The sequence below is a fragment of the Lissotriton vulgaris genome, chromosome 1_1 (genome assembly GCF_964263255.1).
Source record: "Lissotriton vulgaris chromosome 1_1, aLisVul1.2, whole genome shotgun sequence".
In the NCBI taxonomy this organism is placed as follows: Eukaryota; Metazoa; Chordata; class Amphibia; order Caudata; family Salamandridae; genus Lissotriton; species Lissotriton vulgaris.
The window spans coordinates 49,453,638-49,480,708 of record NC_141685.1 but is presented as its reverse complement, the minus strand read 5'-3'; the positions used below and the strand labels follow the sequence as shown (position 1 = coordinate 49,480,708).

General features: G+C 44.4%; 1 protein-coding gene and 1 long non-coding RNA gene across 6 annotated transcripts in view; both read left to right on the top strand.

The window, feature by feature from the left end:
• The window catches only part of LOC147737189 (uncharacterized), a 72,170-nt gene extending 47,925 nt beyond the window's left edge, over positions 1–24,245 (top strand). The window contains exons 3-5 of the long non-coding RNA XR_015295535.1: positions 7,213–7,391; positions 23,581–23,749; positions 23,899–24,245. This is a non-coding gene — a long non-coding RNA (uncharacterized LOC147737189). The remainder of the gene's footprint in view (positions 1–7,212; positions 7,392–23,580; positions 23,750–23,898) is intronic.
• A 587-nt stretch (positions 24,246–24,832) lies between these two features.
• Positions 24,833–26,767, top strand: LOC147737188 (uncharacterized). 5 transcript variants are annotated; one of them, XM_086918637.1, is made up of 3 exons: positions 24,833–25,477; positions 25,562–25,955; positions 26,190–26,767. In XM_086918637.1, exons 1-3 carry the CDS (start codon positions 24,833–24,835, stop codon positions 26,765–26,767), a joined length of 1,617 nt encoding a protein of 538 aa, XP_086774763.1. The 5 variants fall into 5 exon arrangements, with proteins under 5 accessions (XP_086774763.1, XP_086774415.1, XP_086774501.1 ...); XM_086918375.1 differs by having other exon boundaries at positions 24,884–25,477; positions 25,562–25,818; positions 25,903–26,767; XM_086918460.1 differs by having other exon boundaries at positions 24,884–25,749; positions 25,807–26,451; positions 26,620–26,767.
• Positions 26,768–27,071: the final 304 nt, after the last annotated feature.

The following is a 27,071-nucleotide window of genomic DNA, read 5'->3' as shown; positions in this document are numbered from 1 at the left end:
AAGGTCATATTAACAGTTTAGCCGTGCCCAGATCCCGAGTATAATTCCATGCTGACGTCTGAACCACTCTGCGGAGGGGGAAGTCTTTTGTCCTCAGCTGGGCGTTTGTTGTTAAGTTTGTAAGTGTGACAGAACTCCTGCACCTCCATAGGATTGTCAAAGACACGGGCTCTCCCATTGATCTCAACACGTAACCGAGCTGGATAGAGCAGTCCTAGATTTCTGAGTGTAGCCTTAACTCCAGTGTATTTCCGCCTGGCCTCCTGTACCATGATTGTAAAGTCTGGGTATAGGGACAGCTTGGAGCCCTGCCATACCGGTTCGCCCTGTTCTCGTGCCAGGCGCAGGGCCGTGTCTCGATCCCTAAAGTTCATGACACAGGCAGTGATTGGTCTGGGCGGGCATCCAGGATTGGGCCTTGGACTTAGTGATCTATGAACGTTCCATCTCCTAGATCTGATGTATGCGATTCCACCACATCGAGTTTTCTGTCGTGAACTTGGATCTTCGATCCCAGATCCGCCATGTGCTTATCTAGGGCATCAAAGCGCACATCTAGGGCTGGCTCTGAACCCCGCTCTCATCTCTTGTAGCAGGGAACCTAATTGGTTGGTATCACCCTCTAGTGTTGTGTCTTTCTGGCTACCTTCCGCCATGTTGTCAGGGGCTTCTTGGGCTACTTCGTGACCTTTTCGAAGGGGAGGAGGCGCTGTTTGGGGTCTTTGCGGCCCATACCGCAGTTCCACCTGCCAAGTATTAATTAAGCCCAATGCCAGAGTCTTCTGGTTATGGCCGCAGAGCAGGTGCATGTAGCTGGCGAAGAGAGATAAGGCAAGCAGAACTGATAAGCAAGGAATGGGCATCCAACCCGTGTTTGTATTTTCCTGGCTACAGGGGAGGTTTTGGCTATTTCACTATTGTCTCCCACAATGGAGCTTGTGGCGTAGCAGTGGTCGAGGCACAGTACTTCCACGGGGCAGGTTGTTTGAAGACAAGGCAATGTGCAGTGGGCAGTTAATGTTTCAAGTTTGCTGCAGCATAAATTGGTGGCTGGGGCTGAGACACTGCTGAGGGTTGGATTCCGTTTTTCGCTCCGGGAGCAGCGCAGCCACGCCAGGAAGGGTTACAACAATGGAGCCCTACGGAGAAAAGGGGGAGAACAGCGCAGGCCGCGGCCGAGCGAGTGCTTATACAGGGAGGAGATCCCCAAGGGCGCTTTGGAAATGCTGTACCAGATGTCGTCGGGGGAGAGATCGCAGGCACCATCCCTGTGTGCCCCCGCGATCAGCGCAGACATAAAAGTGCCGTGCTCGGACCGCCAGAGGTCAAACGGACCTCCCGTCAGTACAGAGCGCCGCTTTGCCCAGAATGTGGCCGCTCAACGCTCCGGCCCGTGGCCCGGCGACTCACATCACCTCAGCTGCTGGCTCAGTCCCTCCGCCGCCGCACCCGGAGTCTCCTCATATCGTCAATTCCGCTATCTTGAAAGTCGTCCGCCTGGAGTCGCCGATTTCTGCCGTTCCGGTGGTTTTCTCACAGCACCCCAGGGAGACTTTTAATCAGGATCCCTTCCACTGCATTTAAGTGTCTTTTCCCTGCCCGGTAGCCTCGCTGGATAGCGGAACATCACGTTGTTGCATCGACTGCTGGCGGAGCTTCAAAGCAGAGCGACCATCTTGATCTCTGGCTTGGCCATGCCTCTTACCTCTTCTTCAGCCCTGGTGCCACTGTGTCTGCTGCACTAACAATAGATGTGCCTATGTTCTCTGTCCTAGGAGCATTTTGCACTTTGACCCCTAGCCTTCGGTGCCCTGCGCGTTGGTTGCACTGGGCTGTTTACATTTATGTGCCCTGATGTGACTCCATCTGCCCTCATATGAACCATACATTAGATAAGACCCTTTCAACTCTGCGATCCGGAAGGGCCTCTCTGAAACCTGATATGCAGAGAATATATATAAGAAAACAAAGCAAGAGATAAAATTGGGATATAAAAAGAGTGAATGTTGTAGAAAAACAGAACGAGAAACAGCAAAGGAGAAACAAAGGTTATGAAGTGCATGTGTGATTAGGGTGACCATGTGCCCCGGATTTACCAGGACAACCCCAGTTTTTCAAATTTCAAGAAATTTGTCTTGTGTCCCTGTTTTCATAGCGGGCTAGCTGAAAGAGGCACATTTTTATGTATTCAAAAGGAGGACTGGCTAGTTTCTGTTCTCAGAAAGCACTTTAATTAGCCGGTATGAAATGGTGTTTAAAATGGCATTTTATTTATTTCTTGGCATTTCGGTGTTGATAAGCACTGTCATCCCGTACCCCTCAGTTGATGTAAAATAGTCGTCCATCTTTTAGATTTTTTTAAATATACAGTTTTTTTGTTGTTTTCAAATTCTGGTAGTCTTATGTGTGACCAAAATAGCAAAAGAGTTAGAAAGATAGACTAAGAGAATCTGAAAACTAAGTGAGAAATAGCATGAGAGAGTGAAATAGGGTAAGAACCAGAGCAAAAGAGAAACAAATTAACATGAAAGTGACTACAAACTCCGGGACATTATAGAATAGAGTGAAAAAGTCAAAGGTTAGCATTTAGAATTTGTGAGATGATGGATATCAGCCAGAGATTGTCAGGTATGATGTCCCCCTTATTCAGAGCGCTTAAAGGTGCACACTCTGCAAGTAGGGTGGAGAGTGAGAAAGATGAGAATGGAGAGCAAGAGGAAACCCAAAGGTATCAGAGAACAGAGTGAAAAAGAGTAGAGAAAGAGGGTGATGCAGACAATGGTTGAGAAGAAGAGCAAATAAGGCAAAAATAGAGAGATAAAAGGAGACAAAGATGAGGATGAGTGAAGAACAGAGGGATAAAAAGAGCAGCAGAGCTAGTAGAAGAGAAAAAGATCAAGAGAGTGAAAATACAACAGACAGTGAGACATAAAAAAATAGTGAGAAAAAAACAAGATTGAAAGAAAAAAAGGCTGTTGAAAAAGAGGAAGAGAGCTAAAAGAAAACAGTGAGATAATACGGGAAAAAGAAAGTGAGAAGCTAGAAAGAGAAAGTAAGAGATAAATTAAGACCATGAAGGTCCACTTGAGTGAGGGAATGAGTCTTAAAAGGATAGAAGGGGGACCACATTCGTGAGAGACATGAAAGGAGAGAAAGTAAAGTGGACTGAGAAGAAAAGCAGCAGAGAAGGAATTTGTGGTGTTAAAGGTTTTTTTCTCATAAATTGACGTACTTTTCATAAATACTATTATCAGGCGCAGGTAGCAAAGTCTTTTGTACGGGGATTTACTAATGAAAATCAAAACAATTACACCACTTGTAGGTGGTGGGAATAAAGAAAAATCAGTAATATTGATCCATTAAAAAAATTCAGGATAAACAGTTTTGAAGTTAACTCGCAATAGAATGGTACATCGACTTTCAGTGCCAACTAGTTCTCACAAGGAAATACTGTCTGTACACTGCTGTTTTAGGGAAAAAGTATGCCACAGAGTAATCGCATTACAAAAGGGGGTGGTGATGGACGGAGCATCTGAATCAATCAAACACTCACACTCAGTCAAAAGATCTGGGTTTAATCCATCACCGTTCTTTAGCCCACTCTGCCACCCCAGTTCAGACATGGCTATATGCAAATCAGTCTGACCCTGTGCCTTATGGGAACAGTCCAGCCCGAACTGCCAAGCCATGTCTTCCCTGGACCGGAAACAAGCTCCCGAGGGCCGGTTTCTGCCATTCCAGCCATCTTCAGCCCAGCTTGCTTGAATCCAGTGGCAAAGTGAGCAAGGGACTCACGTCTGAGCATACCCTGCCACACTTATGGCGGCCAAAAGCGGTACAAAAGGGGGTGGTGATGGACGGAGCTTCTGAATCAATCAAACACTCACACCCAGTCAAAACATCTGGGTTTAATCCATCACCGTTCTTTAGCCCACTCTGCCCCCCCAGTTCAGACATGGCTATATGCAAATCAGTCTGACCCTGTGCCTTATGGGAACAGTCCAGCCCGAACTGCCAAGGCATGTCTTCCCTGGACCGGAAACAAGCTTCCAAGTACCAGTTTCTGGCATTCCAGCCGTGTTCAGCCCGGCTTGCTTGAATCCAGTGGCAAAGTGAGAAAGGGACTAACGTCTGAGCATACCCTGCCACACTTATGGCGGCCAAAAGTGGTACAAAAGGGGGTGGTGATGGGCGGAGCATCTGAATCAATAAAACACTCACACCCAGTCAAAAGATCTGGGTTTAATCCGTCACCATTCTTTAGCCCACTCTGCCACCCCAGTTCAGACATGGCTATATGCAAATCAGTCTGACCCTGTGCCTTATGGGAACAGTCCAGCCCGAACTGCCAAGCTATCCAGGCTGATGAAGGCTGATAGCCAGAAACCGGTCCTAGGATGCTTGATTCCGGTCTGGGAAAGACATGGCTTGGTAGTTCGGACTGGACTGTTCCCACGAGGCACAATGTCAGAGCTGATTTGCATATAGCCAGTGTCTAACCCAGGGTGGGGTGGAGTGCAAAAAAACGATGGATTTAGGCTCAGATCCTTGTACTGGGGTGAATGTATGACATTGTTCTACATTCTGTCCATCAACTGTGTTTTTTACAATTTTCACCCCAAATGGGCTGGGTATGCTCAGACGTGAGTCCCAGGCTCTCCACACCACTGGAGTCAAGCTATCCAGGCTGATGAAGGCTGATAGCCAGAAACCGGTCCTTGGATGCTTGATTCCGATCTGGGAAAGACTTGGCTTGGTAGTTCGGACTGGACTGTTCCCATGAGGCACAGGGTCAGAGCTGATTTCCATATAGCCAGTGTCTAACCCAGGGTGGTGTGAAGTACAAAAAAACGATGGATTTAGGCCCAGATCCTTGTACTGGGGTGAATGTATGACATTGTTCTACATTCTGTCCATCAACTGTGTTTTCTACAGAGTAATCGCAGGCACATCTGTGAAGTATAAATAGTCCAGTAATCATGATCTATACAAGACTTTGATTGCCAACGTGCTGCACTCCAAAGAGAAGGCAGTCAAAGCACTTACAAATGGAGGCTGCATAGATTGAGAGAGATTTTACTAACTAGCCTATGGCTTAACTGGAAGATCCTATTATAAATTGATATCTTTGAGCGTAGAAGTAAGGGCTGAGGAGCAAATTGGGTGTCAGTGAGTACCCGAAAGTGGATAGGATCACTCATCAGTGAGGCAGTAAAGCCAGAGTCTCAAAAAATGCAGACCACTGCCATTGATCACATGTGAGTTTTAATTGCGACAGTGCCCTGTCCTTCAGGGCCAACTAGCCCTCCTGTTACCTTCAGTAAGCCCCATACAGCTGGATTGCTGAGAATGTTCAAAGGCCACGCCACCTTTTTACACCATTCTGAAAACGCGACTCCTGGCGCACTGCTGCCCAGGGGATGAAGTTCACTTTAGTCCTGAGGGCCTCAGGGCACAACAGGACCTCATTGCCCCATCAGCAATGCGCCACAAGGCGCGTTTGCAAAGTGGTGTAAAAAAGGGCGTGGCCTCGGACCACCCCTCAGCAATCCCACTGTGTGGTGCTTGCTGGAGGTACCTGGTGGGCTAGTTGGCCCCTAAGGACCCATAAGATGTGAGGGGACTTCATCCCCCAACCCAAAACGAGCCAGAAGGCGTGTTTTCAAGTGGGACAGGGAGGGGGCGGGGCCTACGGCGAGATCCAGCTTCGGTTTTCTATTTCTTTTTTTAGGAGGGGGCTGTGTGGCACGCCTTCTCTTAACATTTTTTGAGCCCTGGGGATCCCATCTCCCAGTGCCTGAGCATTTAAAAAAAAACAAGAAGGCCCCGCTTCCCTGGGCACTATTGGCCCCGGCGACCCCATCCCCCGGGGCCTGGCCTTGTGTTAAAAAAATTGCAGAAGGGGGCAGCGTGGCCTCACTCCCCTGGGCCACCTCTAGACCACATCCCCCAGGGCTGCCCTTCCATTAAAAAAAAGCAATAAACTAAAGGGGAGGGGCTTTGTGGCCCCCCTCCCTTGTCATTTCTGGCCCCAGGGACCCCATCCCCGGGGGCTGACCCTCAATTTGGGGGGAGCCCCAATGCCCCCACGGTCCCTGCCGGCTCCTCGCCTCCTGCCTGAGCCATAATTGCTTTTGGGTAAGGGGAGCTGCTAACATGCAGCTCCCCTTGCCCAAAAGCAATTCTGCTTTGCTTCTTGGAAGCGAGAGCAGGTTTCCTGCTCTCGCTTCCAAGAAGCAAAGCAGAGTTTACTAAGGCATGGCGGGAGACATTGCAGCTGGCCCTAGGGGGTGATACTCCCAAGGCCCTCAAGGGCTCTGGAATGGGAGCTGCGCGGCCCCCCCTCCCAACGAGTACAAAGCCCCTTGGAGGTGGTGGTCCCTGGGGCCCATGGTGTCACGAATTCACCCACCTGTACTCCGGTTTGTTCCTTCCTTGATGCTTCTATTACCCAACTCCCTCTGAACTTCACCAGAGAGGCAAGGATAGGATTCACTTGCCGCCCTGATCGAACCCCAGGGGAGGGGGGTATAGGGACGAGAGAAAAGAGAAGACACACTGGATTCTTGTAGACCGACTTGACAATTCAGTCGTGTAGAATGTCTCTCGAGAAAGACAAAGTGTTACTGGGCTTCAGTTTTCAGCTCGTGTATAATCTGATAAATGTACCCGATTAATCTGAACACCCTAAATCACTTCTTTAGGTCAAACATCTGCTTTGGAACTCTTAATTAGGTATACCTGAATTACCCTTGACCTTTTCTCAAAAGGATTCTTGAAACTAAAAGAAAGAATAAACAAAAAAAACACTACAGGTGCACTAATAATCTGTGATTGCTCAAATTAACACAAGAGTTACTGATTTCCTCTACAATATTTGCGCCATAATTTCAGATTAAATATATATAAATAATAAAAGCAACCAAGCTCTCTGTTCCTTTTCAGACTTCTAATCAGACTCAAGGTATTTACACAAATGTCCGTTTTACTTTAACATTCTTTACTTACTCAATGTCCTTAAAGTCCTTCGATTGTTTCAGGAAGAGTTTCAAAACGTTCTCTTGATTTATAGAAGGTCAAGAGGTCCACCACAGTTTTCATAAAGTTTACATTCTTACCGGTCTGTGTTCAAGCATGCTAACGCTTTACCATTCAGAGCGAGGTGTTGCTTGGCAACCCTTTGTTGATTCTCTTTTCTTTTCTCTTTTGCAGGAAATCGGAAACAGTGCCAAGAGAGGATTTGGAGCCGGAAATTCAGAAACAGGAAGGAACGTCTGAAATGTGCTCCGGGCAGCAAGAACACAGCCGAAGACACTGAGCGAAGACAGGGAAGTAAGCAGGGTGGAGCGTGGAAGAGCTTTGGATGATCTGCCATCCAGGTCCGGAGTCAGGTGAGTGTTTAGACACGAAGCGAATGCACGGGAACCAAGTGGGTGGGGTTTAAATAGCTTTGGGTCTCAGGTTTTCTCACGTGTGCATGTGAAGGTGATTTGGGCCTTAAATCTTTCCCAAGTAATTCACGTGTACATGCCAAGACCGTTTACACATGCAGGAAATGCCTCCTGCCCCCCCCAAAGGGCTTCGTATGTGACAGGGTTTTTCCGGATGCAAGGCATGGAAAGATCTGACCAATCTTGGAGTATGTACATGTGTTTCTGTTTCCAGGATTTTTCTGACGCATCATAACCCTTCCAGTCAATTAAATACTGTAATCGACCATGTATACGTTTTTTACCTATATTGCGATTTTCTTCATATGCAATATTGTCTCCAACTACAACAGAAGGAGGAGGGTTGTCTTTTCGTGTGGACGGGTGTAATGACTGATATTTTCCTACTTTTCTGGTGTTTCAGCTAGTTAGCTATAAAGTAATTACTCATCACAGTCCCTTCCCAGAATGCCTAACAACAAAACACCACATTCAGACTTACCTATCTGAGAAAGGAATAACATAAATAACTAAAGATACTATAGATCATACCTCTGAGGGTATGTATAGCAACGTCCTCCGACGAATCAGAATCAAATATCAAATCAGGTCAGCAGCGTCTTTCGATGATCAACGCGCACTTATGCGAGCAACGCATCCAGGTGCGCATCAATATCAAATCAGCAACGTCTTCCGACGAATCAATATCAAATCAGCAACTTCTTCCGGCGAATCAATATCAAATCAGCAATGTCTTCCGACTAATCAAATATCAAATCAAGTCAGCAACGTCTTCCGTCGTTCAGCGCGCACTTACGCGAGCAACAAACCCTGGTGCGAATCAGCAACAACTTCTGGTGAAAATCAGTACATACCTCTTATGCTATGTTGGGTTGTCTACCAGCAATTTAGGTATTCCTGCTTAGGAGCCGATTTCCCTTCCGTATCTACAATTACTCATTAGAGGGGAACTAGCACATCCCTCTGTAAGCACTTGGTAAAAAAGGGGCCCGACCTTCCTCCACAGAGAATAAGGACAAATTATATATTCTCCCATGTAGTCATCCCTAATCATGAGCAGCGTACCTTCCTCTAGCTCGGAGAGAAACATTCTGGATAAAAAAACTGGGTACACTGACACCGGGAGGGCTTAATGACCAGTACGAGATGGTGTGTTTCCTATGATATTAACAAAGCAGCAGAATATCTCTTGCAATATTCTTGGGTTGGTGTCATAGTGTATATTTATAAGAACCAGGTTGTTGGTTAAAAAATTCTTTAAACAGTATTTGTGTGTATACTTAATATAACCCTTTGTACAGGATTGACACTAAGTTCCTTCACGTTTTACTTTTCATCCGTTTCACTCTTTCACTGTATTTCCTATCTAGACCGTTTCTTCCCTCCTTCTTTGATTCATATTTTACCCTATATATATCAGGTGCAGGTCATTACTACACCCCTTATTCACACAACCACCGTTTCTTCAGTTACACCTCATACGCATTTCCACATTTAACACACTTTCCACAGTTAACTCACTCAGCAGCATAGCATCTTCGGATTATTACTACCGTTTTTCATTACTTATTTTCATTTTATATTTCATCTTTACGCCACGATTTTCGAGGCATGCAGTCAGTTATTTTTATAACGCATAGGCACTCCGAGGTCTTTGTACGTCCCGCTATTTGAAGAGAATAGTTCCGGACCCGATGTTTACACCGGAAGTAATTGGGAGGACAGAGGTCGAGGTACGCAAACGCGTCAAGGTAAGCTCTTTTGCCCTCATTGCGATCGGTTTGAATACCCGAGGAATATACCACTCAAGGATGGGTAGTTTACACATTTTGACTTTCTTTCACTCCTCAGCTGGCACCATAGTTCCAGAATACCTAATCAAGAGCATTGGGACACGATAACTCGCGTAGAGACGTCCGTTAACTGGGTAAGCCGGCAACTGCAGCTTCTTTGATAGCAGGTCTCGCTCTTGAATTTTTAACCGTTTAACCAAGCCTTTACTCTTTTACACATCTTTTACAGATTATATTTACATCGGTGACCCGACACGATTTTTTCGTGCGGATATTTGTACTAGTCAGGTAGATACAGTCAACATTATAAACACCAGGGCTTATTAATGGTCACCTATAGGGGCACCTAGGGTTTTGGCATGACTTTTAATTAGGAATCTTCTCACAATAGGTGGGTGTTGGTACTTTCTTTATCACATGCACTTACCATATATTCCGTGACTCTCGTTTACGTCACACACACATATATTTTCTGTTCGTTTGCACCTCTATTCATTGGAAATCAGTGTTAATTCTACTTCACACGATGATGTACACAATATTGTGAAACATGGGAATACATTATTATTATTATTACTTTTGCAGTGCCCAGAAACGGAACTGATGTGAAAGGTACAAATAACCAAGTCTGGATTCGCTTCTATATTTGTATTCCCCTGAAAAAGGGTCGGACATGACCCGAAATGCATTGGGAAATGTGATTTTTTCTGTTTATTCATTGATTGTTGTGTAATGGTATACAACAGAATTATTTGATTTCAAAGTGATTTTTTGGTTGAATTACTTTACGCATTTATACAACATGCTTGAATTTGAATATATGGACCTTTACTAAAAAAGTTTAATTATTGAAAACAATTGTGATCTTATTTTATTTGGAAAACAGTTGGGTTATTACAATATTGATTAATCGAAAAAATGTTCTGAAACCCCAGGGACATAGGGTGAGCTCCCGGCCAGACCTAGTCTCTACTAGGCCTCTACATAGCAGCGCACCTTCCCATCATCAGTTACCTGTAAGAATGGAATCACCCCTCCTTCTATACAACAGCACCTGGTTAAGGAGAACCCACACTCCCTCTTAGTGACAACAAACAAATGGAATTAATGCAAATTGGGGTCTTTATTACACAATGATGAAAGGACATAGAAAGAAATGACTTATTAATATACATACACACATATAGAACCTGAAAATAAAGGAATAATTAGATAAAATTAGTCATTCATGGAACACCGCACCATATTATTAGACATCTGCAATCTGAAGACAGGTCCGTCTCTCGTTCCCTCTTCGGTTGGGTCAGGACTCTCTGTTCCACAAACACGACTGCACCGTGATGCTTCACCAGACCGCCAAAACCACCAGACAGTCATCTCACCCTCACTTGGACCTGCTTTCACTAATATAGAATGTAGCTCTCTCTCGATGCTTCTAGAAGAACGCGCCTACCGTTCTCATGAGATTCCTGTACCTTTCCATACCTGGCACACAACAGCAGCTGGCCAAGCATTTGTTATGGCTCCAGCGCGAAGAGAGCACATTTCTCCGATAAGAACCAGTGCTTGCTGGTTCACTACTAGTGAACAACACATTGAAACTAAAACATTGCCTTTCACCTAAAGAGGCTTAGCAGGATGGTGTCAGAAAAGAACATGGCATCGCTCGAGCATAGGCCTTTAGGCCCGAAAAAGAGCGAAAAGCAGCATATAAGGGGACATAAAGCTGTCAAAGTCTATAGGCAAGCCCTACCAACTAGGTGAAATAAAGGTCGTGAATGGACAAAACACCATACATGTTCGAATGACAGCAGCATATACTGAGATGGTGGTGGGCAACGATCATAACCGAGCCAAAAAAGCACCAATACCTCAGTCACTACAACGGATCATGTGGTTTGAGCAAAGATACATGAAAAACTGGGTGGATCGCATATTCTGAGGGCAAAGTTAATCTCATTGAAACTGGATTCAAAATGTTATTTATGGGAAAGGGGCCATTGAACCTAGGTTTTAGTTTCTTGGGGACTTCAATCTGAATATTTCTGGTTGATAACCAGACGAGATCCCCCACTTTATAGGGTGGTGCTGGTGTTTTGTGTTTATCGACTGATAATTTGACCTTTTTGTTTATTTTTGGCTAAACTACGCTTGGCTTGTTTTTGAAATTCTCGCAATTCTGTTAATCTTTCGGTCACAGCAGGCATAAATCTGAAAGGATGGCAGGAATAGATCGTGGATGTAAGTCAGTTATAAAAAAGAAAGGGGAGCAGCCTAAAGCTGCATGATAGCTATTGTTGTATGAAAACTCTGCCACTGGTAGGACCTCATCCCAATGAGCCGATATAATGGAGGTTAGGCACCGAAGACTTTGTTCAAGGTATTGATTAACTTTTTCTGTCTGGCCGTCAGTCTGTGGGTGAAAAGCGGAGGATAATGCTATTTCAATTCCTAAATGTTTGCACAACTGACTCCAGAATTTTGAAACGAATTGAGGACCCCTGTCGGAAATTATTTTACTGGGAAGGCCATGTAGTTTTTCAATCTGGTTTAAGAACACTTCACTAAATTCTGTAGCTGTTGGTAGTTTTTGTAAGGGAATAAAGTGCCCCATTTTAGACAACAGATCCACAACTACTAAAATTGCAGTGAAATTATGGGATTTAGGCAAATCTGTGATGAAGTCCAAACTGATAGTATGCCAGGGAAGAGGAGGTATGGGCAATGGTTGTAGAAGACCTTTAGGGGATGAATGGGAGGACTTTTGTCGTGCGCACACTGGGCAGGCTTTTATATATTGTTGGACGTCCTGTCTGATGTTTTTCCACCAGAAATGCCGCTGACATAACTCTAAAGTTTTATTGACCCCTGGATGTCCTGCTGTACTAACATCATGATTCCAGTGTAATATCTGTTGTCGCAAGTTTTCCTGAGGGATAAACAGTTTATCCTTGTGGAAGAAGTAACCCTCAGATATGGTGTTTTGTTTCTGAGCTAGCCATTGCTGTTCATTTAACGTCTGAACACTCAGTTTAACTTGGTCTAAAAAGGTGTCCGCTTGTGTGACTGCCACTATTTTTTCAGAAGGAATTATACTTTATGAATTCTTTGTTTTTCTAACATCCTTTTCACAAACTAATCTTGACAAAGTGTCACATGGCGTTCCGTCTATGGCAGTGATACCAGACGTCCTGAAACAGATTCAAAATGAATACGGACCAGAACCTGCCTTAAATCTTGGTTTGAAATTACTAAAAGAGTTCACACAGGTTTCGGCTATATTATTAGCTAAAATTAAAGGTGAAGCAGCATCCGTGGCACTCTGCCAAAAACTAAAAGAACTTGATATTACTGAGCAACCATATGAACTTGTAAGAATCATTTAAAAAATCCTATGAAGACTTAGGCAGAGACAGTTTGGGTGGTAAACCAGTAAAACCTGAACTGACTGAAAATCCTGAAAAAGTCTTTATTAAAAATAATCTCACTACTCCTAAAAAGAATTGGGAAAAGACTAAACAGACACTTCCTAAAGGGAAGCGTTCTCAGTCCAGGGGTAGGTCTCCTCAAAAGGAGCACTCTGGAAAGTGGTATAACCTCAGGAATAGGGATAATTTGAGAAACCCTGATAGATATCAAGATACTGATACACGTTCCTCTCGTACCTTTCACAGAAATCGGAAAGAAAGAAGAGGACGGTCAGAACACAAGGAAGAACGCGTGAAGTCCAAAGACGATCAACACGTTCAGAAAAATAAAATTCAATTCACCAAAAAGTAAATAGCAGGTCTAAAAATCAGACATGCCGAGGATCTTGAGGACACAACTCAAGAACGGGGAGTGGGCTCAGACAATGCTAGACAGCGCAGCAGAAGTCACCATAGCTCGCAAGATCCTGAAGAAAATAAAAGCATTCTTTTGGGAGAAGCTATCTAAGGGTTATGACATTCTTCTAGCTGAAAAAGACTGGCCACCTGAATTTGTCAGGGAGTGCCCACATGGCGAAGAAATCATTATGCCAGCCTTCTCAAATCATGTTCTAATTCATAAAAAATACACATATGCCAGGAAATGGGCTGTTGCCCAGGCTCCAGCATTATATAAAAATCCTGTAAGGTGATTTTAACGCATTCCCTCTTCATGTCTGATAGTGATTGCCAATCTTCTGATTGGCTTCCAGTTGCGCCATCACGGTTGAGGCCCAGAATTGAGTGGGTCCTAAGTCTTTCTACTGCTTACTCCTCACCATAACTCAAAACCTGGCCTTCCATTGCCTAGTTGGGAGTGTCTAGTTTGGGTGAATAAAATACACCCTCATTTGGAGGGTGACCACTCAAATATAGTGGTGTGTAATCCAAATTTGAGGGGGACAGACCAAATCTTACCCACCGAAAATAAGTCCCTTGTGGTTTAGCCGTGCAAAGAACTGAATACAAAAAGGAGGGACTTTCTGGCTTTTTCCACTCACGAGGGAGTGGGAGGTCCAGCATAAACGGGGGGGCCGTCACAGTATCCAAGGAGTAGAGTTATGCCGGTCCTCTAATTGCAAAATCACAGACGGGCTCCCTAAAAAGGGGCACTTTACTGATGATCTTTTATCCAAAAGCCGTATGGTGAAGTGCAGGTGTGGGGCCAGAGTTGTGTATATGGACAGTGGTGAGTTAAAATAGGATTGGGAGTATCTAGCAAAAATTGGTGTTTATTCCCTGTATGTTAGCTTCTTTATTTGTCTGAATACAGAGAACTGTTGTCTGAAGGCCAGTATTAAGGGCTACATAAAATAACTGGACCCTGCTGTAGCGCCTATAAGCACCTAGATGTGGGTGTGTAGGTGTGACAAGAATCACCTAACCCTCTGAAACTTTGTCTCTTTTAAATACCCAAGAAATTATTAGCATACATTTATGTACCATGTAGAAGCGATACAAAGCTTACCTTCGAGGTAAGCTTTGTATCGCTTTAGAATGACTGAAGGCATGACTGACATAAGTGTACATTGAATGTGTGAATGAGTGTGCCGTACAGCAGAAAATAAACGACTATAGTATCAAGCCTCTTGGGAGGACTTTCGATTTGCTTTTATCACAGTTTATCCCTTAAGCCTTATCGCCTGCCTCTGAGGGCGTTAACAAACAAGATTAACGCCCGCAAAGTATGTTAACTGCTGTTAAGTAATCGTCAAGAAGGAGGGAGAATGATCAATTGATCAATTGATCAATCGGACACTATTTACCACTCAGGAGGGTGGAAGGTCCAGTATCAGCTTGTGCCCGTGTCAAGTACAGGTAAGAAGGGGGGTTGCTGAACTGTTCCTTTGAAAAAAGAGGAATTAGGTGTAACTGGCGTGACCGGAGGTGTAGATGTAACACCTTTGGGCATCCATTTTGTTGGATGTATTTGCCTCACACACCCATAAGGGTGTCATGCTTCATCATAGGCGTTGCTCCTCGTCGGGGAGGCGGTGCAATCCCCGACGGGCTCACCTCAAAGAGGGACTCTTTGGCGGAGATCTTTTGTATCCAACTGCCTTACGGTGAAGGGCGGGTGTGTGGGTGGGGTAGCAAGTTGCCTAGAGGAGTGATTTAAAATGTAGCAGGGGGTGCCGGAAACCACTTTATTCTGGGGGTCCCCCTACTGCAATTAAAAACGTGAATCTATCTCGCTAGGTGTCAACAAGTTAGGTATAGTGACCCTAGATGAGACTAGAGGAAAGATTGGTCAACATGTTTCTCGTGTGTGGCTGTTCGCCCGCGATTCATCAGGACCTATTAATGGTAAAAACTACATTTAAACAACATGCTGGTGCCTAATGGTCAGGGATTAAATGCCACATGAACGTCTCAGCGGTGATGGGTAGGTGAATCCGTGTGGACACTGGAAGTTTGAGCCATATCCAAAGGTCCAACCCCGATGTACCGACCCGCCGAACGTTCATGTGGCATTTAATCCCTGACCATTAGGCATAGGATTGAACCACAGAGGTAAACCACACCCACACTACACACATGACACCAGCATGTTGATTAAATGTAGTTTTTACCATTAATAGGTCCTGATGAATCGCGGGCGAACAGCCACACGCGATAAACATGTCGACCAATCTTTCCTCTAGTCTCATCTAGGGTCACTATACCTAACTTGTTGACACCTAGCGAGCTAGATTCACGTTTTTAGTTGCAGTAGGGGGACCCCCAGAATAAAGTGGTTTCTGGCACCCCCTGCTACATTTTAAATCACTCCTCTAGGCAACTTGCTACCCCACCCACACACCCGCACTTCACCATAAGGCAGTTGGATACAAAAGATCTCCGCCAAAGAGCCCCTCTTTGAGGTGAGCCCGTCTGGGATTGCACCGCCTCCCCGACGAGTTGCAACGCCTATGATGAAGCATGACACCCTTATGGGTGTGTGAGGCAAATACATCCAACAAAATGGATGCCCAAAGGTGTTACATCTACACCTCCGGTCACGCCAGTTACACCTAATTCCTCTTTTTTCAAAGGAACAGTTCAGCAACCCCCCTTCTTACCTGAACTGCTGTTAAGTGAAAGAGCCAAAGGCGAGGGAATGCAACGAGGGGACAGACAATTAACAACTGTTAATGCCAGACGGCATGTTAAAAACAAGTTTATATCCTTTCTCCCTCATCATACCACACCCAGATAGGCACACTCTTACTTTCCGGTCGATGTCCATGCTTCTCACTCTCACAGGGCCTATAATGCAGACAAATGACAGTATTGGTGGCAGCATTCTAAGCATGCTGATGAGTTGAGCCGATCTCTTCACAGTGATGGCTGAAGAGCACGTGCTGATTGGTTGAGCCGATCTCTTCCCAGTGATGGTGATTGCTGAAGAGTGCGTGCACTGTGATCATGTTTCTACGTGCATGAGAATCGGGGATGAGTTATCAAGTGAAGTACAGCTGTTATTTCAGCTACGTTTTCATAATATAAATTGAAAATATAATTATGTAAAAAGAAGTATATTTGGGGTTTAAATAGGGCAAGCCTGTCTCTGTATCGCCAAAGAAAGGGAGGCCGGGACGTGGGGGAGGGGAGACTTCACGACTTATGTCTAACACAGCGCCTCATCAGAGCACTTAGCTCCTTGTAACCCGGCTTAGCTTCATGGGTAGAGGGGTGCATGTCTCGGTGTTAGTCAGGGTTTGGATAACTCCAGAATTATGCGATTTACTCTTGTCAGATGTTCCAAGAGGTCATCATCCGTCAGATATAGGTCATCGACACAGGACAATACCTGGTCATTAAAATCTATTACTAGCTTTGTTACTCTGTCTGAAAACAGCCCGGGCTATTCTTATCAAAATCTGAATTGCGATCTTGGCGGTAGGGCTGAGGAAGAACACCCATTTCAGTAGGCCAGTTTTGGGGACCCCAAAGATCTTTATTATCAGGACCTTAGTTTTCTCTCCATTGAGTTTGTGAAAATTGGCCTGCATCCAGTATGCAATTTTACTAAACCCCATCTGGAGAGCAGATGTCTCAGACACCCTCTCCATAGAGAGAGAGAAGACTATCTGGGTGTCGTCAGCATAGGAGAACAGGGACAGCCCGCCTCCTCTGTAATGTCAGCCAGAGGTCTGACATTAAATAACAAAGGGCTAAGAATGGAGCCATAGGGTTCCCCGCAGGGAGAGGAATGAGTAACAGAACTGGCCGTTGGGGGGAGAAGACCTGGGACGTTCAGTTGGCGAGAAAAGAGATAAGCCAGTTGAGTGCCGGCCTGGTAACACCCAAAGATCGCAAGGCTTTCACTAACACGGTGTCAGACACCGTGTCGAAAGCTGCTCTCAAATCAAGTTATATGAGGGCCATCGTGTCTCCAGAATCTAAACGGTGTTGCAGCCTTTCCATAACTCCAAGAAGGGTAGTTTCAGTTGAAAAGCTGGCTCTAAAGCCAACTGAGATGAGTGTAAAAAATGTTGTGACTCGACAGACTGAGATAGCTATGAATTAATGTGTCTTTCTGGGATTTTCAAGAAGGCCAGGAGCAATGAAATAAAAAACAAAGACACACAATTGATGGACGGAATGCAGAACAAATGAAAACATTCACCCCCAGTCAAAAGATCTGGGTTAAATCCATCATTCTTTTGCTCACCATGCCACCCAGGTTTAGACCTGGCCATATGCAAATCAGTCTTGACCCTGTGCCTCATGGGAACAGACCAGTCTGAACTGCCAAGCCAGGTCCTCCCTGGACTGGAAACATGCATCCTAGGACCCGTTTCGGACTTTCAAACCCCATCAGCCAGGATAGCTTGATTCCAGTGGCACATTGAGCCTGTGACCCACGTCTAGGCATACTACCGGCGCACTTAGGGCGAGAAAGCAAAAGACACACAATTGATGGACGGAATGCAGAACAAATCAAAACATTCACCCCCAGTCAAGAGATCTGGGTTAAATCCATCATTCTTTTGCTCCCGATGCAACCCCAGTTTAGACCTGGCCATATGCAAATCAGTCTTGACCCTGTGCCTCATGGGAGGCCAAGCCAGGTTCTCCCTGGACCAGAAACAAGCATCCTAGGACCGGTTTTGGGCTTTCAACCCCCATCAGCCAGGATAGCTTGATTCCAGTGGCACAGTGAGCCCGGGACCCGCTTCTGGGCATACCCGGCGCACTTAGGGCGAGAAAGCAAAAGACACACAATTGATGGACGGAATTCAGAACGGGACTGTTCCCATTGGGTGCAGGGTCAAGACTGATTTGCATATGGCTGGATCTAAACTGGAATGGGATGGTGAGCAAAAAAACGATGGATTTAGGCACAGATCGCTGTACTGGGGTGAATGTAAGACATTGTTATGCAATCTGTCCATCAATTGTTCTTTTTGCATTTGTCACCCCAAGTGGGACGGGTATGCCCAAACATGGGTCCCTTGCTCTCCATGCCACTGGAGTCAAGCTATCCTGGCTGATGGGGGCTGAAAGCCAGAAACCGGTCATAGGATGCTTGTTTCCAGTACAGGGAGGACCGGCCTGGCAGTTCGGGCTGGACTGTTCCCATTGGTTGCAGGGTTAAGACGAATTTACATATGGCTGGGTCCAAATTGAAATGGCATGGTGAGAAAAAAAACAAAAGGATTTAGGCCCAGATCGCTGTACTGGGGTGAATGTATGACATTGTTGTGCATTCTGTCCATCAATTGTTCTTTTTGCATTTGTCACCCCGAGTGTGACGGGTATACCGAGACGTGGGTCCCGTGCTCTCCATGCCACTGGAGTCAAGCTATCTTGGCTGAGGAGGGCTGAAAGCCCGACACCGGTCCTAGGATTCTTGTTTCCATTCCAGGGAGGACCTGGCCTGGCAGTTCGGGCTCGACTTTTCCCATTGGGTGCAGGGTCAAGACTGATTTGCATATTGCTGGATCCAAGCTGGAATGGCATGGTGAGCAAAAAAACTATGGATTTAGGCCCAGATCGTTGTACTAGGGTAATTGTATGACATTGTTCTGCATTATGTCCATGAATTGTTGTTTTTCCATTTGTCACCCCGAGTGGGACAGGTATGCCCAGACGTGGGTCCCGTGCTCTCCATGCCACTGAAGTCAAGCTATCCTGGCTGACGAGGGTTGAAAGCCCGAAACTGGTCATAGGATGCTTGTTTCCAGTCCAGGGAGGACCTGGCCTGGCAGTTCGGGCTAGACAGTCCCAATTGGGTGCAGGGTCAAGACTGATTTCCATATGGCTGGGTCCAAACTGGAATGGGATAGTGAGGAAAAGAACGATGGATTTAGGCCCAGATCGCTGTTCTGGGGTGAATGTATGACATTGTTCTGCATTCTGTCCATCCATTGTTCTTTATGCAGGGAGCAATGAAATAGGCGGGTAGTTAGCCTTCTTCAGAAGAGGAAGCACCATTGCATGTTTCCACTCTGGAGGAACAATTGCCTCCTGTAAGGTGGCATTCAAGAGTTCCATGATTATTGTGAGTGAAAGCGACTCAAGCTGCTGGAGCACCGAGATCGGAAGAGGGTCACAGGGTGAGCCAGATTTAATACTGGCGATGAGTCGTATAAGGGAGTTCATATCTAATGGAGCCCACATTTCCAGTTTATTAGTGGATTCAGCGATCCTGTTGTCTATGTGAGAGATCGTTCTGGCTGCTTGAGGGGATGTAGGTGCTTGCTGATGGGGGGTACCTGGTTTTATGCCCTTCATTTCAGAGTGTATTTTCTCCACTTTATGGACGAAGAATCTCTCCACGTCTTCACATTGTAAACCATTCAGGGAAGGGGGAGTAGATTGTTTCCGATCCAGAAAGTTCTTTGACCATTTTAAATAATGTCTTGGAACAATTCAGCGCACCAGAGATGGTCGAGGAGACATATTCAGTACGAGCTGACTTACAGAGAGTGTGGTATTCTCTTTTTTCCCTTTTATATGCGAGTTTGTTGTCAGGCGCATAGTTCCTCCTTCAGCATCCTTCCAAAGCTTTGCATTTGATTTTCTCTGTTTTTAAATTCCCTGTGAACCAAGGGGCAAGGGTGCGGTGATTGTTCACCTTCTTAATAAAGGGAGGAAGACAAGTATCAATGGCATGTAAAAGCCACTTTTGGACGACACCCCAAAGAGTGACAGACATTTGTTTGGTGATAGCAGCGTTGGAAGACAGAATCTTATTGAGAGCTTCAATGTCCAGTTTTCCCCAGTTCATAGTTGGTTTCCTGATGCTAGGCGCGGCTACAGGTGAGTTCACTGAGATCTCGAAACGCAAGCCGATCGCAAAGTATTCAGACCAACATAAGGGAAGAGCTGGTGGGCTTGTTGGATAAACTGGAGAAAATAGGGTCCAGTAGGTGGCCGGCCACATGATAGGGACTGGAGTTGCAAAGTGCGATATTCAACGCTGGCAGATCAGAGATAAAAGAAGCGCTATTAGTACATGCAGAGTCATCCAAGCGTAAGGTAAGGTTGCCCAAGATGGAGAAGTTGGTGGCATTTAAGAGAAAAGGGGTTATTAGGTCAGGAAAGGATGAAGCCCATGGACCGGATGGCCCAGGGGAACGATATCTAGTAAGCCTGAGAAGGTGAACTTAGGGGTCAGGGCAAGCTTAAATAAAGCTGCCTCACAGCTCGTAAATGGCAGGTCTTCAAATTTGCACATGTAGGACTTTTTATAAATTATAGCAATGCCACCACCTGTCTTGGAGTCCTTGTCTTTCCTGACTATAGCATAGTTAAACAGTAAAGCTGCAGCCACATCAGGGCCAGAGCTCATGTGCAGCCATGTTTCAGTAAGAAACATTGCGTAAAATACATAGTAACTAGTAAATCCAGTATTTGTAAAGCGCAGTTACCCGGAGGCATCCTGGCGCTGGGGGCCATTGGGAAGATTAAGCGAGCTGCATGCGTCCGATCTGGGGTCATTGAGTAGGGGTTAGGCAGGACGCTTGCAGCGACTAGAGCGCTTCCCGGAGGGAGAGTGTGGCCGAACAAAATGGCCACCCGGGCAGGAACATCCCCTCAAAGTACAAGTGCAGGAAAAAAAATGAGTATAACACACTCAGTAAAGCAGAAAAATAATGCAACTGCAAGCAACAAAACTATAAGCATCCCTAAACCTAGAAAGGCAGAAAATGGTTTTGGCAGCCACCAAACATGACTACCCTGTCTCCCTCCAGGAATTGTGGTAACAAATCTATAGCTCTTTCGCTCAGTCACTCGTGCTTTCTCTCAGAGAAATAAATAAGGAATACACAGCGGACCTTGCAGGCAAGTGAAAACAGAGCTTTAGTACTTCTTAATACTCTTAAAGACAAAAACTTGTCTGCTTCTGTTTTTATTGTATATACCATCTTTGTGTTTTTTTCATAGACTGTGCTGTATCTTTTTGACATCCCGGTCTGCAGCGGGACTTCTCCGATTGAGCAGAGTAAGTCTTTCAAGCCCCACATCCAGAGCTGTAGGGGCAAATTAACAGACTAGTTGTTGGGAACCTGTTTTTTTATTTAGTGACTTATGTGTAGTCATCACAAACATTTCTCCTGCTTGGGGATTTTAATTATCATGGAGAAGATTTTCTAGATATGGAAGTAGCAAAACTGTTATCAGACTTAAAGACTTGAGGACTGCAACAAAAGATTACAGGCCCTACTCACTCGGCGCGCCACAATCTTAGACTTAATCTTCACCACCTCTACTGCACTGACTTGTGAAGCCCATGCCTTTGACGTGGACTGACCACTCATTAATCTTCACCACCTCTACTGCACTGACTTGTGAAGCCCATGCCTTGACGTGGACTGACCACTCATTAATCTTCACCACCTCTACTGCACGGACTTGTGAAGCCCATGCCTTTGACGTGGACTGACCACTCATTAATCTTCACCACCTCTACTGCACGGACTTGTGAAGCCCATGCCTTTGACGTGGACTGACCACTCATTAATGTTCACCACCTCTACTGCACTGACTTGTGAAGCCCATGCCTTTGACGTGGACTGACCACTCATTACTCGTCTTTCAAATACCTAAAGCTGGGTTGCCTGAGAAACAAGACCTGAGCAAAAGAGTCTCTTGTCAATGGCAGCGCATTATTCCTATTGCTGAAAAATTGAATTTCTCTGTAACCTCAAAGGAACAAGACATACACCACACCTTAGCGGACTAGTGTAAGGCTTTAAATTCTGCCTTTGATAACATTGCTCCTTTTAGAACGCATTCTAATAATTAACACAGGACTCATGCCCTTTGGTATCCTACAGAGCTGAGCCCGGAAAAGTCACTATGTAAAAATCTAGAGTGGCATTTAACTACCAACCCTTGCGACAGAGATCAGACACCTTTATTGCGCTCTTTTTTTTAGGTGCTAGATTGTTGGCTACTGTGTGGCATTTCACCAATTGTTCCTTCACGCTGAGTCCTATAACTAATGTCAATCGATTGGGAGATGCGTCTGGTTAACTGAATAAAGCCGAGAAGGCCTTGGGTCCTAAAGGATAGATGGTCCCACTTGCATACACAACTGGCAGGCAGGAGATGCTGTTTACTCTGTCGCACTCTCACATTGCATTTATTCTACGCGCACCAACAGCCTAAACACAAACTTGATGTTAGCGCAAAGTCTGGGCACATGTATAGAAATGGAGCATTACATGGGTGTGTCAGTAGGACGCCACTCCACTGACCATGATGCAAAGATCTCATCAGGCTATTGATCCTTACAACAGGGTGCATTGCCACCACCGCTCTAGCTGTTAAACCCATGACAGTCCTCTGCCTTAAATGAGGGCACACTTGGTGTGACCCTCCAGGTCACAGGACCGGTCCAAGACCCCTCATAGTCCCTTGTTAGAAGTTGCACAGTACTGGGGAGGCAGAAAAATCTAATGTTATTGTTTTGTAGTAGATTTATCCCAGTAATGTGCAATTACCAGTTTGGCGCCATTGACTGGGGAGTTGCCACAAGGAACAGATTCTTCTGCCTGTCAAACCACATGCCATTCACTATTTCACAATGTTTTTCTTCTTTTATTTACCACTTGTTTTAAGCAGGTGGTAGATATATGCATGTGGTTGGTTGGGGGGCGATGGGTGAAGCAGGGGAGGGAAGGGTAAAGAAATGTCCAACAAAGGGAAGAATTGTGTGTTTCCCCCAGTTTGTAAAAAAACAGCATAAGTCTTGGCTGCTTCTGCTGCACCCAGAGTCTTGTGCGTCTTTTCAGTCTAATTTTCCTGTCTGGACAAAAATGGTGTCCTGTTTTTCTGCACCCGGTACATCCAGGTGCAGAGAAACCTAACAAAGGTTAATCAAGTGGAATACAATGAACACTTGAAAGTACGCCTTAATTTCATTGCCCTCGATTTATACTCTGGACCATAGTTGAGGGATATGTCTAGGCATAGTCCTCGCAATACACAACAGATTTGTGTGCGGCAGAGGCCAAAACTGAAAAGTCAGGATACTAGATACAAGTAGGTGGTAACTCAGGGCAAGGGAAAAATGCCTGTTGTCCATGGAGGGGAATTTCCCGTCCCAGAAATCTAGATTAAAAATTAATTAATAGTATCCTTTTTTAAATATCTGTTTTGGTGCCTGTGCATATGACTTTAATTTCTGCCTTTGGGATTCAATGTTACAAGTCCATAGGGTACATGTATCCTTTGTGAGCTTAATAAAATGTTGAAAATTCTATAAATCCTCACTCCTACATCCAAGTACTCTCAGGCTACCACTCTACACTCGGCTCTGTCTGAAAAACAGCTCACATTTTCAAAATTCTGCAACTCTGCATTGATTTGGCTTGTAAATTATATTTTTGGAAATTTTCATGTATTAACTGTTTAATTTTAATATTATAGGTGATTGAAATTACTGACGAAGAAAGCAAGATTTAGCACCAGGCAACTGAAGTCAGTGCCATAAGAAGGATTATTTTGAAAAACTGAAGGACATCCAGCCTTCTACGTTTAAACAATTTCCAAAATCTAGGTGTGGCGAGGAAGTGGGAGCTGAGGAAAGTACTATACTGTAAGTGAAGTCTCTAATTTAGTATTTCATTAACCCAGAGCAAAGCCATATCTGTGCACAGAATAACGTTCATCTAAAACATCATGTAATTCCAGATAGGAAACACACATTGCATAAAAGAAAGTTATAACAAAAGGTTTCTTCTGCAGACCATCAAAGAAGAGACGCTGAGAGAAGACTCCGAAGCTGACACGTTAACAACCGAAAGATTGGAAAATTACCTTTGTTCAACAACCGTTTTTAACCAGTTACGCAAGCTTGAGACTATCTGCCTCTGGGTAGAAAACCATGAGACACTCTGCTCACTCTTGCGAAAACCTTACAAATACACCACTTTATTGTGTTCATAACCATCTCAGATTGTTTCCTTTTTATTGTGTACTGTTCTGTAATTCTATGTAAATTGCCTCAACATTATCTGCTGTGCGTGAATGATATGTAAAACTGTTAAAGATAAAAATGGATTAAATGAGCACAGTTGCGCTATGGGTAATGTAAATACATCTTCGTCTTCAGAACTACAAATCTTTACCTTACACCAAACAAAGAAAGGGTAAAAGGAACTGATGTTCTGCAACTGGTGATCCACAATAGTACTGTGCATGTTCTAACACCCTCAGTTACTGCCATTACTTCAGTGCAAAAAGGTACTTCTCAGTTTAATCATTAAATATCAGACTAACACCTTATCACTGCATTGTTAAGAACCTATACAAATAGATTTGAGAAAAACTTCAGTCACAAAATAATTTGCTGCCGGAGAGGCAATAACCTAAAGACTATTATCTGCTAGAAACATTTCGACAGGTGTTACAGGGCTGCTTCAAGACATAGTTTGCTCAATTCAAGTGTTAAGAAGATTACACACAATTTCTTTTAGAGATAAATGCTGAACATTATCTAAACAAGCCTGACTCTAAAATCGGGTTCCCTCTTACCGTGGCATATAAGTAAGAGAAAACTAATTGCAGAGATATTAACACTAGGTATACACCTTATAAAAATACGGACTGTGAGACCAAATTCAGTGTTCAAAACCACCTCAATGAAGGCAAAATAACCTAATTTGGGGGAAAAAGTTACATGTGCCAAAAAAGACACAGCCATAAATCTTATCTCACAGAATTTGACAGAATGCATACTGGGGGAATCCACTCTCAGTGCAAAGTATGCCAAAAAAGTTTCAGGCGTAAATCTTATCTCACTGAGCATATGAGAATCCACACTGGGGAAAACCACTCTCCGTGCAAAGTATGCCAAAAAAGTTTCAGGCGTAAATCTTATCTCACTGAGCATATGAGAATCCACACTGGGGAAAAACCTTATCAGTGCTCTGAATGCCAGAAAAGTTTTAGTTTCAAAGCGACTCTAAATGAACATGCATTAACCCACTCTGGGGAAAAACCTTACCAGTGCGCTGAATGCCAAAAAAGATTCTGCCGTAAATCTAAACTCACTAAACATTTGAGATCCCACTCTGGTGAAAAACCTTATCAGTGCGCTGAATGCCAGAAATGTTTCAGTGACAAAGGAGGACTCACTCTACATACAAGGACCCACACTGGGGAAAAACCTTATCAGTGCTCTGAATGCCAGGAAAGGTTTTGTAACAAACAAAGTCTTTCTCGACATGCATTAACCCACTCTGTGGAAAAACCTTATCAGTGCTCTGAATGCCAGAAATGTTACAGTGACCAAAGCAGTCTCACTCGGCATGTAAGAACCCACATTGGGGAAAAATCTTTTCAGTGCTCTGAATGCCAGAAATGTTTCAGTGACCAAAGCAGTCTCACTCGGCATATCAGAACCCACACTGGGTATAAACCTTTTCAGTGCTCTGAATGCCATAAATGTTTCAGTTACAAAATCAGACTCACTGAACATACAAGGACCCACACTGGGGAAAACCCTTATCAGTGCTCTGAATGCCCTAAACATTTCAAACTTAAATCACTTCTAACTGCACATTTGAGATTCCACACTGGGGAAAAACCTTATCAGTGCTCTGAATGCCCAAAACATTTCAACCGTAAATCAACTCTAACTGCACATTTGAGATCCCACACTGGGGAAAAACCTTATCAGTGCTCTGAATGCCAGAAAAGGTTTAGTTTCAAATCGACTCTATATAAACATGCATTTACCCACTCTGTGGAAAAACCTTATCAGTGCTCTGAATGCCGGAAATGTTTCAGTACAAAAAGTAGTCTCACACTGCACAGAAGAATCCACACTGGGGAAAACCGTTATCAATGCTCTGAATGCCAGAAATGTTTCAGTGAAAAACACTTTCTCACAGTGCATATAAAAACCCACACAGGGGAACAACCTTATCAGTGCTCTGAATGTCAGAAATGTTTCATAAACAAATTCAGTTTCACTAAGCATATAAGAACCCACACTGGGGAAAAACCTTATCAGTGCTCTGAATGCCCAAAAGATTTCAGACTTAAATCACTTCTAACTGCACATGTGAGATTCCACACTGGGGAAAAACCTTATCAGTGCTCTGAATGCCAGAGATGTTTCAGTGAAAAAAACAGTCTCACTCAGCATATAAGAATCCATACTGGGGAAAAACCTTATCACTGCTCTGAATGCCACAAATGTTTCAGTGTAAAAAGCAATCTCATTCAGCATATAAGAACCCACACTGGGGAAAAACCTTATCAGTGCTCTGAATGCCACAAATGTTTCAGTGAAAAAATCAGTCTCATTCAGCATATAAGAATCCATACTCGGGAAAAACCTTATCAGTGCTCTGAATGCCACAAATGTTTCAGTGAAAAAATCAGTCTCATTCAGCATATAAGAATCCACACTGGGGAAAAACCTTATCAGTGCTCCGAATGCCAGATATGTTTCAGTGTAAAAAGCCGTCTCACTCGGCATATAAGAATCCACACTGGGGAAAAACCTTATCAGTGCTCTGAATGCCTAAAATGTTTCAGCCAAAAATCTCATCTCACTGAACATGTGAGAATCCACACTAGAGAAAAAAAATTATCAGTGCTCTAAATGTCAGAAAAGATTCAGAGGTAGAGATGGTTACAAGCGCCATAAGAAAACACACCATTAAAATAATTCAGTGCTCCAAGTGCCAGAAAAGAATCAATTTTAAACGCAATCTTACTCTACATGAGCAGATGCACACAGGGGATAAAACATTACAAATGCGGTGAATGCCAGAAATTCCTATTTGATTGGCACAGCCTCACTAACCATAAGCGACTCCATACTGATGAAAAACCTTATGAGTGCTCTGAATGCCAGAAAAGCTGCAGAGAAAAACGCTATCTCACCATGAGAATCTCCACACTGG